General features: G+C 45.8%; 1 protein-coding gene across 1 annotated transcript in view; it reads right to left on the bottom strand.

Annotated features, from left to right (window-relative positions):
• LOC137439443 (solute carrier family 2, facilitated glucose transporter member 11) overlaps positions 1-13,930 on the bottom strand; it is a 95,689-nt gene that overhangs the window by 45,813 nt on the left and 35,946 nt on the right. The window contains exon 10 of the mRNA XM_068135201.2: positions 10,346-10,421. Coding sequence (XP_067991302.2) covers positions 10,346-10,421 — 76 coding nt within the window. The remainder of the gene's footprint in view (positions 1-10,345; positions 10,422-13,930) is intronic.

Here is a 13,930-nt window from a genome sequence, read left to right as displayed (position 1 = left end):
TGAAAGAAATGGATAATGGAGAACTGCCTGGAAGATTGCCGCAGGTTTTGATGCAGCTCTTTGTAGGGGAGAAGCAAATCATCCAAGCCCCTCTTGAACTTGAGGTACCTCTCCATGACTGGATCGGCATCTTCCAACTTGCCGACAAGCTCCCGCATGCCATGCAGCAACTCACCCAGGAACTGGACTGTGAGGTGAGACCTCTTCCTCATCACTGCCCGCCTCCTCCTCCTCGGATACCGTTATAATGGTCTCCAACTCCTCCTCGGTGAGGTTGTCGCCATGTGAGGCAATGAGATCCTCCAACTCCTCGGGCTGCATGTCATCAAATCCTTCCCCTTCCACCTGCTGTGCCAACCCGACAATCACTTACCTCTCCTCAGTATTATTGTGAAAGGCAGTAAAGTTTCTGACTGCCTGTGGCCACAGGTTGTGCCAGCACAAGTTGATGGTGGAGGCTCTCACCTCGTCCAGCGACTCCTTGATGGCGCCAATGCAGTGGGCAATGTTGAATTCCTTCTAACACTGCCCGACTGTGAGCCCTGGGCCAGACTCTATTGCATCCAAAATGCAGCGAAAGGTGCGACGGGTGTAATACGTTTTAAACGTTTCACACCTTGGTCAAGTGGCTGGATGAGGGAAGTGGTTATATTATAGTCAGGTTCACGATGTAATTTCGTTGGAATTTTTGGGGGATTTGGAAAACTATATATTTTTGGAAACTATATTGTATAGTCAGTCAGAAAACCAATGTTGCTATTTGCACAGACTCCTGTATGGCGGCCATCTTGGATTTTCAAAATTGCCGCCGTAGAACTAATTTTTCTCAATATCTCAGCTTCTAAATAACATAGAGCTTTGATTCTAACGGCTAAACATACATTTTCAAGGGCCCCGAATCCAATGGTAACAAGTTCGATAAGCTAGACATGACCATAGAGCTCCTATGTGGCGGCCATCTTGGATTTTTCAAACTGGCCGCCGTAAAACTGATGTAACTCACCTTCTAAAGAGCACAGAGCTTTGATTCATCATTGAGTAAAGTCATCATCATCCTCATCATCGCTTTCGTTCATCACATCTTGAGAGTCCTCATCATTTTGGCACTGGATGTCACACTGACAAAGGTCTGTACAAGCCAAGTTGTTTGTTCTGCAGGAACATCTAGATGAAGAACAGTCTGTTTTGCACTGACATCTAACCATTTGAATGATGGCCTTGGGGGCTGGAGGCTCCTCAGTTGTGGTTGGTTTCACTTGTCCATCCGTGTCTTTGTAAAAGCCGTTTTGCAGGGGATTCAGCTGAGGATCCTGTTGAGCAATGCTTACCTGACCCCACACTCTGGCTTGGATATGGACTCGAAGGATGTGCTGCTTGAGAGCTCCAAGAGTAGGAGGAAGCCTGTCACTTTCTGCCATGTGTTTGCAAAAGAGATACCATCGTAGTTCGGGGATGCTGTCGATGTGGATGCCATTTGGAGAGTAAGCAGCGCATACAAAGTTAGCTAGTGTGGACAACATGTCCTCCGTCACTTCAGTTGCATCTGAAAGCATTCGCACGGTGTCTATGACATCTTCACTTGCTTTGAGGTAGACATGCAGCCAGGTTGCTTTGCCTATTCGAGAGAACCTCCCAGTGTTGTCTGCCCCTGTGAAAGCATGAAAGGCTGGCAACGCCTTTGCTCTTTCGACCCCTAGAGCTGTCCACAGTGGCTCTATTTGAAGTATTCCAGAGGCCATGGAAATGAATGTATTCCTCAGCAGTAGGTCATAGTTTGCTATGACTAGTACCAGGACATCTGTGTCGGGAGAGAAGAACACCAACTGCACATCATGTGGGTTTCGCTGGGATGCCAGCACGGCCTGGTGGATCAACAGGGTGTCAGCTTCTTCATGGTTGTTGTCCTCGAAGAGCAGGTCACTGTTGCTCCTAGTACGCCCTGAAGCAGACGTGATGATCAACTTGGATGAGTGACTGTTGTATTCTAGAGTTTTCGCTGCCAGATAGTCAGTCAGATCAGCCTTTGTTTTGTCATGAGAAAGGAATCTGCTCATTGGGATGTGTTTGATGTTGGTGTCATCTCTGACTTGATACTGTACTGCATCCTTTCCTTGCCTGCTTTTAGCCCTGGTAGCACTCTTCAAAGAATCGTTTTTGTATGTGTCAAAGACCAGTATGATCTCATCACAATCTTTTGTTAGAGACATGAGTCTGTCATTGAAGCATTCACCCAGATCGTTGACTTTCACTACAGTGGCTGGTTTCTTTGTCAGCTTATGCACAAGTACCATCCCATCCACCAGTGCAATCTTCCGACTTGTAGGTTTACTAGATGTGGATGCCATAGTTCTTGTGTCCATTGGATCTTCTTGTAGAACACTTGCAGCTGGTGTCTGCTGCTGATCTTCGGGGTGAATTTCTACTCTTGCTAACTTGTCGAGGAGATGAATTAACTTCGACTTGTCAGTGCATGGAAGAATTGTCCCATCTGGAGCGAACAGTGCTCTTGGTGTCACAGTGAACTCGTAATTTCCGATGGCATATTTCTGGTTGACGTCTCTGTTTGACTTGGCAAGGACCATGAGCCTTCCGTACAGTTCCTTAGTCTCCTTCAGATCCACAGTCCTGTCTCTGAGTTTCACTGTGGTTCTCTTGTTCCCAGACGTGAACATCTTGTTGTTCTCCTTCTTGACTGGTGCCCAGAGGCTAACATCTCCATTGATACGCTCCGACACGTAGTCTTCATACAACTTCTGACCAGTGACATCAATGTTCAAGATCTGTGGTACATACTCGTCTGGGATGTAAGCATTCGTTATCACATTGTGCAGCTTGTCACCTTCAGTGTCAAATGGATTCCCGTGACTCAGTATCGCAGCCTTGATCTTGTTGATTGCTTCATGCTCCCTCTTGACTGCACTTGGACCAAGGTCATGATGTTCTGTGATCTTGTCACCTTCCAGGCCAAACTGACTCTTGAAGTCTTTTGACAGGCGTGATAATTCTGGTGTAACCATGAAGAATCTCTGTCTAGCATTGGCATTGTTAGAGATGCCAATCAATCCAGAGTGAATCTTCATCAGCTTGTTCAGATGTTCACATGCATGATCTGGTCCAATGGATACAAACGGGATGTCATTCTTGGTTACTGATAGATTGCCAGCTCCTAGTTCTTCCCAGGTCCTAGGGTGATTGGTTCTTAGGTCATACATGTCTGCGATGTATCGGGGCCAGAGCCGCTTGTATTTGATCTCTCTCATGAACATTAGGAGTATCTGTGTGTTATTTGGCACTATGCCACAAAGGCCCACAAAGGGCAAAACACTCGCAGTAGAATAGTATTTCTCATTACAGTCAACACAGTCAGGTTCAGCATGTCCAGATTTTAGATTTCGTTGGATTGTTTTTGAGATTTAGAAAAATCAAAACTCCGTCTTATTTAGAAGATGAGATCCTGAGAAACATCAATTTTACGGCGGCCAGTTTGAAAAATCCAAGATGGCCGCCACATAGGAGCTCTATGGTCATGTCTAGCTTATCGAACTTGTTACCATTGGATTCGGGGCCCTTGAAAATGTATGTTTAGCCGTTAGAATCAAAGCTTTATGTTGTTTAGAAGCTGAGATATTGAGAAACATCAATTTTACGGCGGCCAGTTTGAAAAATCCAAGATGGCCGCCACATAGGAGCTCTATGGTCATGTCTAGCTTATTGAACTTGTTACCATTGGATTCGGGGCCCTTGAAAATGTATGTTTAGCCGTTAGAATCAAAGCTCTATGTTATTTAGAAGCTGATATATTGAGAAAAATTAGTTCTACGGCGGCAATTTTGAAAATCCAAGATGGCCGCCATACAGGAGTCTGTGCAAATAGCAACATTGGTTTTCTGACTGACTATACAATATAGTTTCCAAAAATATATCGTTTTCCAAATCCCCCAAAAAATCCAACGAAACTTTAAATCTGGACATACTGAACCTGACTATTATGGCAGCATGAAGAACCCTTCAATGTTCGGGTGAGCCACGTCCAGGTTTGCAGGGTGGCCAGGAGCGTTGTCCAGGAGCAAGAGAACCTTGAACGCAAGGTGTTTTTTCCACCATGTACCTCTCCACCTGAGAGACGAAACAATTATGGAACGAATCCAGGAAGATTGCTACCGTCACCCAGGCTTTCCTGTTGGCCCTCCAAAAAAAGTGCAGGGTTTGCTTGTTCTTGCCCTTGAGAGCATGCGGGTTCAGGGAACAGTACAACATCATGGGTTTCAGCATGAAGTCCCCTTTTGCGTTTGCACAGAGGAGAAGAAATACCCAGTCCTTGGTAGCCTTGAATCCCGATGCTGTCTCCTCACGCTTCAAGATGAAAGTTCTCATGGGCCTCTTTTTTCCAGAATAGGCCGGTCTCGTCAGCGTTCAACACCTGCTCTGGGAGGTATCCCTTCTCTTCGATCAGCCTTGCTGGTTGAGCAGGGAATGCTTTTGCCGCCTCATGGTCTGCGGAGGCACGCTCCCCTGAGTGCTTCACATTTTTGAGACAGTACCGCTCCTTCATCCCGCTTGCAGTGAATGAACTTGCGCTGCTTGTACCATCATCGCTCGGCATATCACTCATGCTGGCACCACCCGCACCAGACAGATGATCGTAAATTTGTTTGGCCTTTTCGCGAATGAGAGGTCTACTCAAAGGCATATTCTTCTGCATGTTGTCCTTGATCCATATGCTGAGAGCCTTATAATAATAATAATAATAATAATAATGCATTTATTTTATATAGCGCTTTTCAGGAAGCCCAAAGACGCTTTGACAGAGTGCAAAACATAATGCATAGCAAAACATAAAAACAATTGCAAAAAAAGAAGAATCAATAGGGAAATATTCAAAGCACAAAGGAGGGAGAAGGAGAGGAGATAGTCAGGGGTTAGATGCTGTGGGTTAAATGTTGAATGCAGTGTTGAACAGGTGGGTCTTGAGTGATGTTTTGAATGTGGTGAGTGAGGAGGAGTCTCTGATGGTGTGAGGTAGCGAGTTCCAGAGGGCTTCTCCATCCTTTCTATGTGGACATCCCGGACATGGGTGACCACCTTCGTACTCAATACAGCGCTCGCTGAAATACTCTCATGAATCACTTTCTCGTTCTTCTGTATTTAGAAAACGGTGATTCATTGATGCCATAATACCTGCCCACAGAGGCCGCACTCTCTCCCTTTGAAAGCCGGTTGAGCAGATCCACTTTCTGGCTAAGGCTCATGACTTTCTTCTGCCTCTTGGTAGTCGACGCATCGCCGGCACTGGTCTTGCACTTGGGCACTGGTCTTGCACTTGGGCACTGGTCTTGCACTTGGAATTGAACGATGAGCAGAGCAAGTCAAAAATGCAGGTCAACGCAACGGGACGAGAACAATGATCGAAATCGAGGACAGTCTGGATATGAAGGATTGAGAGCATTGTGGGTATTGAGCCCATCTGCTAATTTCAATATGTAATAGTTTTAATGAAGCATTTGCATTCTATAATTTGCGGAGGATGACATGTTTTAGTCGCTGATAGAACATCCCCCGAAGAGTTTTCATTGTGTAACATCTCTGATGATGCTTTACCGTAAATTGCAAACTGTAATCGATTTAATGAAGTGTTTGCATTTTCTAATTCGCGGGAGTTGACTTGTTTACACATCTGGTGGGATATCCCACGAAGCTCTCGATTATAGTCCAGCTAAAATTCACGGCCGCAAAAGCCATGAACACGCATATCACATAGCAGATCATGCTTGCGGCTCGTATAAGATGTTTTTTTTGCGTACGTCCACCTGCTTTTTGCATGGCTGATAAAAGATGGGTTTTTTAAATGTCTCAAGCGAGCGGCTCGTTTTTTTGTGCCCTTGAAAAACCGCGAATTCGCGGAACATGGCCGCGAATATGGGGAAAAACCCCGCAGTTTCACGGAACACAGCCGCAAAAAGAAAAAAAACCGCGAATTTGAGGGACATTTTTCCTCCAATAGAGAAACGTCGCATTTTATCAACACGAATAGTGGGATCCGACTGTACACTACCGGTCAAAAGTTTAGAATGCCTCAATTTTTCCAGTTTTTATTGAAATGTATGCAGTTTAATGTCTCAATGTACTCTGAAATTAAGCATAGAACAAATAAACAATTGGAGATAAAAAAGAAATCATAGAATCATTTTGTTTAACAAAATTTAATTTAAATTTTTGACTTGGCAAAGTAGCCACCTTTTGCAGATACAACCGCCGAACACACTCGTGGCATTCTTTCTACAATGGAAATCAAATATTGTTTGCGAAGTTCTTACCAACACTGTTGCAGAAGTTCCCACAAATGTGTTGCACTTGTAGGTTGCTTTGCTTTCACACTTCTGTCCAGTTCATCCCAAATCAGCTCGATGGGGTTTAAGGTCTGGAGACTGTGCTGGCCATTCCATGATTTGAAGCCTTCCGTCTTGTTCTTTTCCTCGAAGGTAGTTTTGACATAGCCTGGAGGTGTGTTTAGGGTCATTATCTCGCTGTAGGATGAACCCCTGACCAACTAGGCATATACCAGAGGGTATTGCATGGCGCTGCAAAATGCTATGGTAGCCCTTTTGGTTCAGGGTGCCAGTCACTCTGTGCAAGTCGTCGACTCTGGATCCAGCAAAAGAGCCCCAGACCATCACGCGTCCTCCTCCATGTTTGACAGTTGGTGTCACACACTGAGGAACCATCCTTTCGCCTACACGACGGCATACAAAAACCCTGCATGATGAACCAAAGATTTCAAATTTTGATTTATCAGTCCATAAGACCTTCTTCCAGTCTTCATTCATCCACTGGCGGTGCTTCATGGCCGAGGCAAGCCTCTTTTTCTTATTTTGCCATCTTAGCAATGGCTTTCTTACTGCCACTCGACCTGTCAAACCTGCAGCTGGAAGTCTTCTCTTCACAGTTGAAACTGAGACTTGCTTACTTCGACCAGTGTTAAGCTGTACTTGAAGCTGTTGTCATGTGAGCTGCCTATCACGCAAGCTGTTGACTCTCAGAAACCTGTCTTCTGATTCTGTTGTGGCTTTGGGTCTGCCAGACCTCTTCCTGTCAGAGTTTCCTCCACTTTCCAATATACTACTTCCTGCAGTGCAATATTGTCCAAATAATGCTTCAGAGGGTGTAATAACAGTCTGTTCCAATACTGCTTTCATACAGACAGGTGGTTTGTAATCAAGTAATCAGCAGAGGTTGGGACACCTGTAGGAATTGTTTGCATCAACTTTCAAGGCTTAATTTACTTACATTGCTGCAAAACAGCTTTTGGTTGTTAACCCATTACTTGTTCCCTGAAGAAGGCCTTTTTTTTATTTTTACAATATAACTGTGCAATTTACATTATTTTCCCGTTTTTGCTAACCTAAACTTCTTTTTTTTACCTCGAGCAGTTTACTGCTTACCTTTGTACCATTTCAGGTTATTCACTGGACATTAAACTGCATAAATTTCAATAAAAACTGGAAAAATTGAGGTGTTCTAAAACTTTTGACCGGTAGTGTGTATATATGTGTATATATATATATATATATATATATATATATATATATATATATATATATATTAGTATATATATGTATATTATAATTTCTATAGCTGTATACTGTGAAATAAACATCAAAATAATGTCCATAAATGAAAAAAAGAAAAAGCGTCCGCAAATGAAATTGTACGTAAAATATACATAAACGCGTTCGGAAAAAATTAAAATTTAAAAACCTCAATTGATATCAAGCATTTGAAAATTGTAATTCCTACAAGAGTAAACTGTGAAATGAAAACTTATATAAAAACTGTAAATGTGTCCGTAAAATAAATAAATAAGTAAGTAAACCTTAATTGATATATATCAGGAAGTCGGTGATGCATAAAGCTTCCATAATCATAAAGCTTCTATTTATTATGTACCAATGTACGAAGCACGGTTTGTTGTTGCTTACAATGTGTAAGCATACCCCAGTAGTGTATATAAAGAAAGAATAGATATCTACAGAAACAAAAAAAATACTCCAACAGCATGGTAAATGTATAAAATAGAGGAGACTTTGAGTGGGGAAAAAAAAAGGACACTGGAAAGAACAAGAGCAGGTGGAGGAAGACACAGAGGGTGAACAAGGTGGAGGAAGACATGGAGAGTGAACAAGGTGGAGGAAGACAGGGAGAGGAAGACACGGAGAGTGAACAAGCTGGATACAAGCTTGTGAAGAGACAGAAATGAACAAATAAATAAATAAGTGAAATATGTTAAAGAGGAGGGTGAGGGAGCGAGAGGTAGGGGGAGGTGAGTTGGGGCAACCTGAAAGGCTGGTAACATGGAAATAGGTGGGTGTGTGGAGGGTTAATGAGGTGTAGAAAAGATTATGGGTATGGATGGGAGTGCAGATTTAAAATGGTGGAGAACAGCTGTCTCGATGCATTGGTGGGAAGGGTGACATTGAACAGACAAAGGAAGTTGTTGTTGTTGTTGTTGTTGTTGTATAGCCCTGGACAATTCTTTCAAACAAGCCCACGGCACGGAGACAGCCGATTCATCTCGCAGAAACGACCCAGAGATCCCCCACATCCAGGAGGGTGTATCCCGCCTTCACAAAGTCAGGGCCATGACAGAGTTGGAGGAAGAGAGAGAAGAGACAGAGACAAGAGGGGAAGGGCCAGTCTTTGGAGATCGAATGGCAATCTTTCCATGACCACGCTGCCCTGATGAATTCTGGCAGAAGGGAGGATGAATGGGGAAGATTTGCCCCCCGGCTTGCGTTGTAGGGTACAAAGGAAGTTGGTTCCACAGGTGAGACAAAAGAAGCAGGAATATATAAAATGTGTCAGTTAAAGGATTTGTATCGACAGAGAAAGGAGGGGAAGAAGAAAATGGGAGATGAGAAATGAAACAGCTAATTTGACCTGAATGACATCAGAATGAATGTAATTGTGAATGACTGTTTTGTGGGGTTTTTTTTGGGTTTTTTTAGAGAGGAAGAAAGAACGAGGGAAAGGTTTTGAGGCAGGGTATACAAAAAACAACATACGAGGCAAATGAAAAGGGACGCGGAATGAATAAAATATAGCAAGGAGTGAATAATAATAATAATAATAATAATGCATTTATTTTATATAGCGCTTTTCAGGAAGCCCAAAGACGCTTTGACAGAGTGCAAAACATAATGCATAGCAAAACATAAAAACAATTGCAAAAAAAGAAGAATCAATAGGGAAATATTCAAAGCGCAAAGGAGGGAGAAGGAGAGGAGATAGTCAGGGGTTAGATGCTGTGGGTTAAATGTTGAATGCAGTGTTGAACAGGTGGGTCTTGAGTGATGTTTTGAATGTGGTGAGTGAGGAGGAGTCTCTGATGGTGTGAGGTAGCGAGTTCCAGAGGGTGGGAGCAGCGATGGAGAAGGCCCTGTCCCCCCAGGATCTAAATTTGGTCCGGATGGGGGGGGGGTCAGGAGGTTGGTACCAGCAGAGCGGAGATTGCGGGTGGGAGCGTGTCTGGAGAGGAGGTCAGCCAGGTAGGATGGGGCCAGGTTATGGAGGGCTTTGTAGGTCAAGAGGAGGATTTTGTACTGGATTCTCTGGGAGATGGGGAGCCAGTGAAGCTTGTAAAGGACGGGGGTGATGTGGTCACGGGTCCGGGAATGGGTGAGTAGACGGGCAGCGGAGTTCTGAATGTATTGGAGTTTATTGGTGATTGTTGAGGGTGAACCATAAAGGAGGCTATTGCAGTAGTCCAGACGGGAGGTGATGAAGGCGTGGATGAGGGTTTCTGCAGCCGTGGAGGAGAGGGATGGACGGAGACGGGCGATGTTTTTCAGGTGAAAGAAGGCTGTCTTTGTGATCTGTTTAGTGTATTTGTCGAAGGAGAGGGTTTGGTCAAAGATGATGCCAAGATTCCGGATGTGAGGGGAGGTGGATACTGGGAAACCGTCGATGTTGAGGGCAAAGTTATGGGTGGACTTGGTGAGCGTTTTTGGGCCAATGATGATTATTTCAGATTTATCACAGTTAAGTTTGAGGAAGTTGATTTGAAGCCAGGATTTTATTTCAGAATACGAATGAATGAATGAGAAAGCAGGCCTGTTGAACACGTCGAAGGCCTAACCAGCCGAGGTAGATGCACAAGATCGAATAACCAAGTCGACATGCAAAGACAGTGATAATCACACGATACGAATAAGAAACAAAACCAACAGGAAGTTGAGAGCAATAGACAGCAACAACGACAAATCCGGAACAGTTTACTTAGCTGTGGAAGCAGGCCATGGCCAAGTTGTGTAAAAAATGAGAATTAAAAGCCAACAGATGGCAGCCTCACCTGGGCCGATGCCAAAGCTAAGGATACAGGCAAAGACACATGATGCACTGAGGAAGGGCATCCAATGCACATATTCCTGAAAAACAGAAGATGAAAACGCAAATAAATGGGGAAAGCACAACATTTGAAGAACCTTGCCTGAGGATGGACACACACCTTTTGCAAGCCTTACCGGGTGACCTAAAAGTTACCCTGCACCTGGTTTGCTTTTATTTGACAAGAAGAGTGATTGCAAGTCATGTAGAATGAAGAGGAAGAAAAGACTCTTGGAACTTACCAACCAATGCTGATAATTTTAAATTTTCTTTTTTATATCTAACCTCAACCTTAATCCTGATCCGAGCGTCAACCCCAAACCTAAACCCAACCCTGATCCGAGCGTTAACCCAAAAATAAACCCAACCCTGATCCGAGCGTTAACCCAAAACCTAACCCCAACCCCAACCTTAACCCTAACCCGAGGCATAATATTTTTTTGCACAGTCAGTCTCGGTCGGTAATTCAAGGGTCCTTCTTCTTCTTCTTTTTGTTTCTATGAATGAAATGAATGAATGAATGATCGTTTTAAGGCCATTTTCCACGCTAGAGCGGGGGTTAGCCTTGCGAGCCCCATGACAATCATGGTTCCCTGTTTGAGGCAATGTTTTTATGGCCGGATGCCCTTCCTGACGCCAACCCTTAGTCGCCTCTTACGATGTGCAGGGATACAGTGTACCTATTCTAAACCGGGGTACACACTGGCTCACCGCTCTGTTTCTATATGGCTTGCAATTCTTTTTGTCAAATATAATCGACAGTAAAAAAAAAACAATTTATCTTATTTTTGTAGAAATGGCTTAGGTCAGCACTTATTGGGCCAGGTAAAGTATTGGTCAGCAACATTTCCTGCCCGGTAAGTATCGGTCTTTAGGAGTTGTGGAGGACGAGAAGACGAGGCCATTTCGTAGGGTTTGAAGCTCGTTTATTCGAACAGAAATCTCCAGCACTCATATCGCAAACGGAACTCGTACAGCTTTTATAAAGACAAAACCCTCTTCGGAGGGCGTGGCTCCAACAACCGTGCGTACGTCACGTCCACACAAGCAAAAGCCCCACAGGCCCGTGCACGTGGATTATGACCAAATAAGGTAACCGCTACATGCAAATAAGGTAACCGCCACATGCGAATAAGTTAACCGCGACATGCGAATAAGGTAACCGCTCCATGCAAATAAGGCAACCGCAACATGCGAATAAGGTAACCGCGACATGCGAATAAGGTAACCGCTACATGCGAATAAGGTAACCGCTACATGCAAATAAGGTATCTGTGACATGCGAATAAGGTAACCGCGACATGTGAATAAGGTAACCGCTACACGCCCCCCCAGAGTGCACTCGCACGGGCGTGCATGTAGTTCGCGGGCGCGCTCGGCAGTGCCGAGAAGGCTCGAGCAGTGCTCGGCCTCGGTGGGCACGAAAAAGGGTTGAGCCAACCGAGGGGCTGGTCAAGGCCTCGGGGGAGGCTGCCGAGGTTCCTCGCGGGCCTCCCGAGGATTCAGAGTAGGAGTAGTAGTTGCGCGAGTTGCAGCTTTCTACACGCGAGCTGTAGCTGTAGTTGTAGAGTTTTCGCGAGTTGTAGTTATAGTGTGTAGTTGCGCGAAGGTGACGAGCAGCGCTCGTTGGAGAAGGCTCACCGCTCTGGTCGCAGAGGAGGTGCTTGGCCGTAGTGCACGCGAAGGCTATGAGCAGCAGTACTCGGCCTGTGTGCGTGAAGTTAAGAGCAGCAGTGCCACCTACGTCCCATCGGAGGATCCTGGAGAAGGCGCACCCCTCTGTTCGCAGAGGAGGTGCCGCGCGCAGTGCGTGCAAAGTTATGAGCAGCAGTGCCACCCGCGTCCCCATCGGAGGATCCTGGAGGAAGCGCACCCCTCTGGTCGCAGAGGAGGTGTCGCGCAGTGCACGCAAAGTTACGAGCAGCAGTGCCACCCGCATCCCATCGGAGGATCCTGGAGAAGGCGCACCCTTCTGTTCACAGAGGAGGTGTCGCGTGCAGTGCGCGCAAAGTTATGAGCAGCTGTGCACGCGAAGGTGACGACGCAGCCGTGCCGCCAACGTCAGTGCGCGCGCAGGAGATGAGCAGCAGTGCCACCCATGTCTCGTAACTGCGTTCCTTTGGAGGATCCTGGAGCAGGCCCGCCCCTCTGGTCACAGAGGAGGAGCCGAGCGCAGTGCACGCGAACCACATGGCCGCCCGTCGTTCCCAAAACTCCGGCAGTTCGATCGAAACTGCGTTTGCCGTGTTCGTTTGAAGCCCCCGAATCCGTTCAGGAGCAGCCGGGGTCACCAGTGTAGGTGTCGCCATGCTCGTTGGAAGCCCCCGAAAACGTTCGCAAAACTCCGGCAGGTCGATCGAAACTGCGATTGCCACGTTCGTTTGCAGCGCCCGAATCCGTTCGGGAGAAGCCGGGGTCACCAGTTTAGGAGTTGCGGAAGACGAGAAGACGAGGCCATTTCGTAGGGTTCGAAGCTTGTTTATTCGAACAGAAATACTCTGCACTGATATCACGAACGGAACTCGTACAGCTTTTATACAGCCAAAATCCTCTTCGGAGGGCGTGGCTCCAACAACCGCGCGTACGTCACGTCCACACGACCAAAAGCCCCACAGGCCCGTGCACATGGATTATGACCAAATAAGGTAACCGCTATATGCAAATAAGGTAACCGCGACATGCGAATAAGGTAACCGCGACATGCGAATAAAGTAACTGCTACATGCAAATAAGGTAACCGCGACATGTGAATAAGGTAACCGCTACAGGTCGGTAATTAGTAGGACCGTTCCTGACTATTGCGTGTCGGTGTTATAATTTTTGAGCGTAATTTGCCAATTGGGAGCAACCATCATTTGGGAGCCTTCAATGCTTGTGGTAAAAAAGATAGTTCTAGGCTTTGAGAAAACAGAGGATTTGGCCGTGGACCATCTGAATAGGCCTGGAAACTTCAACAGTTCCATTAGCAGACACCAATCAATCATGACCTGGGAACCTGAAGGTCATCAATGAGCCAGCTGTTTTTTACCAACAATCCAATATTGACCAACAATCGAATTCTCCTTCGACTAGCTTTATATCCAAGAATCGAAATCCTAAACACTGCTGCATTTAGGGCCGATTTGAACCTACAACCTCTGAGACGTCATTGCATCGTCATTACCACATGGCCACCGCTCGCACAGTCAGAACATTTGTTTGTATACATAGCTGAGGCTTGTGGAAGAGCTAGTACACTGAATGGACCAGGACACAATACAACAGGAACAGTAGAGAGAGGAGGTGGACACCTACAACTGAGTTGAAGGCCAGGACAGAGATTCGAGGACAATGGGTGTGGGGAGGAATGGGGCGGAGGGCAGGAAATGACGCATGGGGTGATGGGGAGGGGGCAGGAAATGACGCATGGGGTGATGGGGAGGGGGCAGGAAATGACGCATGGGGTGATGGGGAGTCGGGGAGAGGGCAGGAAATGACGCATGGGGTGGATGGATACAGAAGGAAATTCTCAGAAGGGAAAAACTGGAAATTTGGTGGGGCATATGGGGGA

Source organism: Myxine glutinosa, chromosome 14, assembly GCF_964187855.1.
Source record: "Myxine glutinosa chromosome 14, kmMyxGlut1.1, whole genome shotgun sequence".
NCBI lineage: Eukaryota > Metazoa > Chordata > Myxini > Myxiniformes > Myxinidae > Myxine > Myxine glutinosa.
Note: the sequence above shows the minus strand (reverse complement) of the source record. Positions and strands in the feature narration are given on the sequence as shown.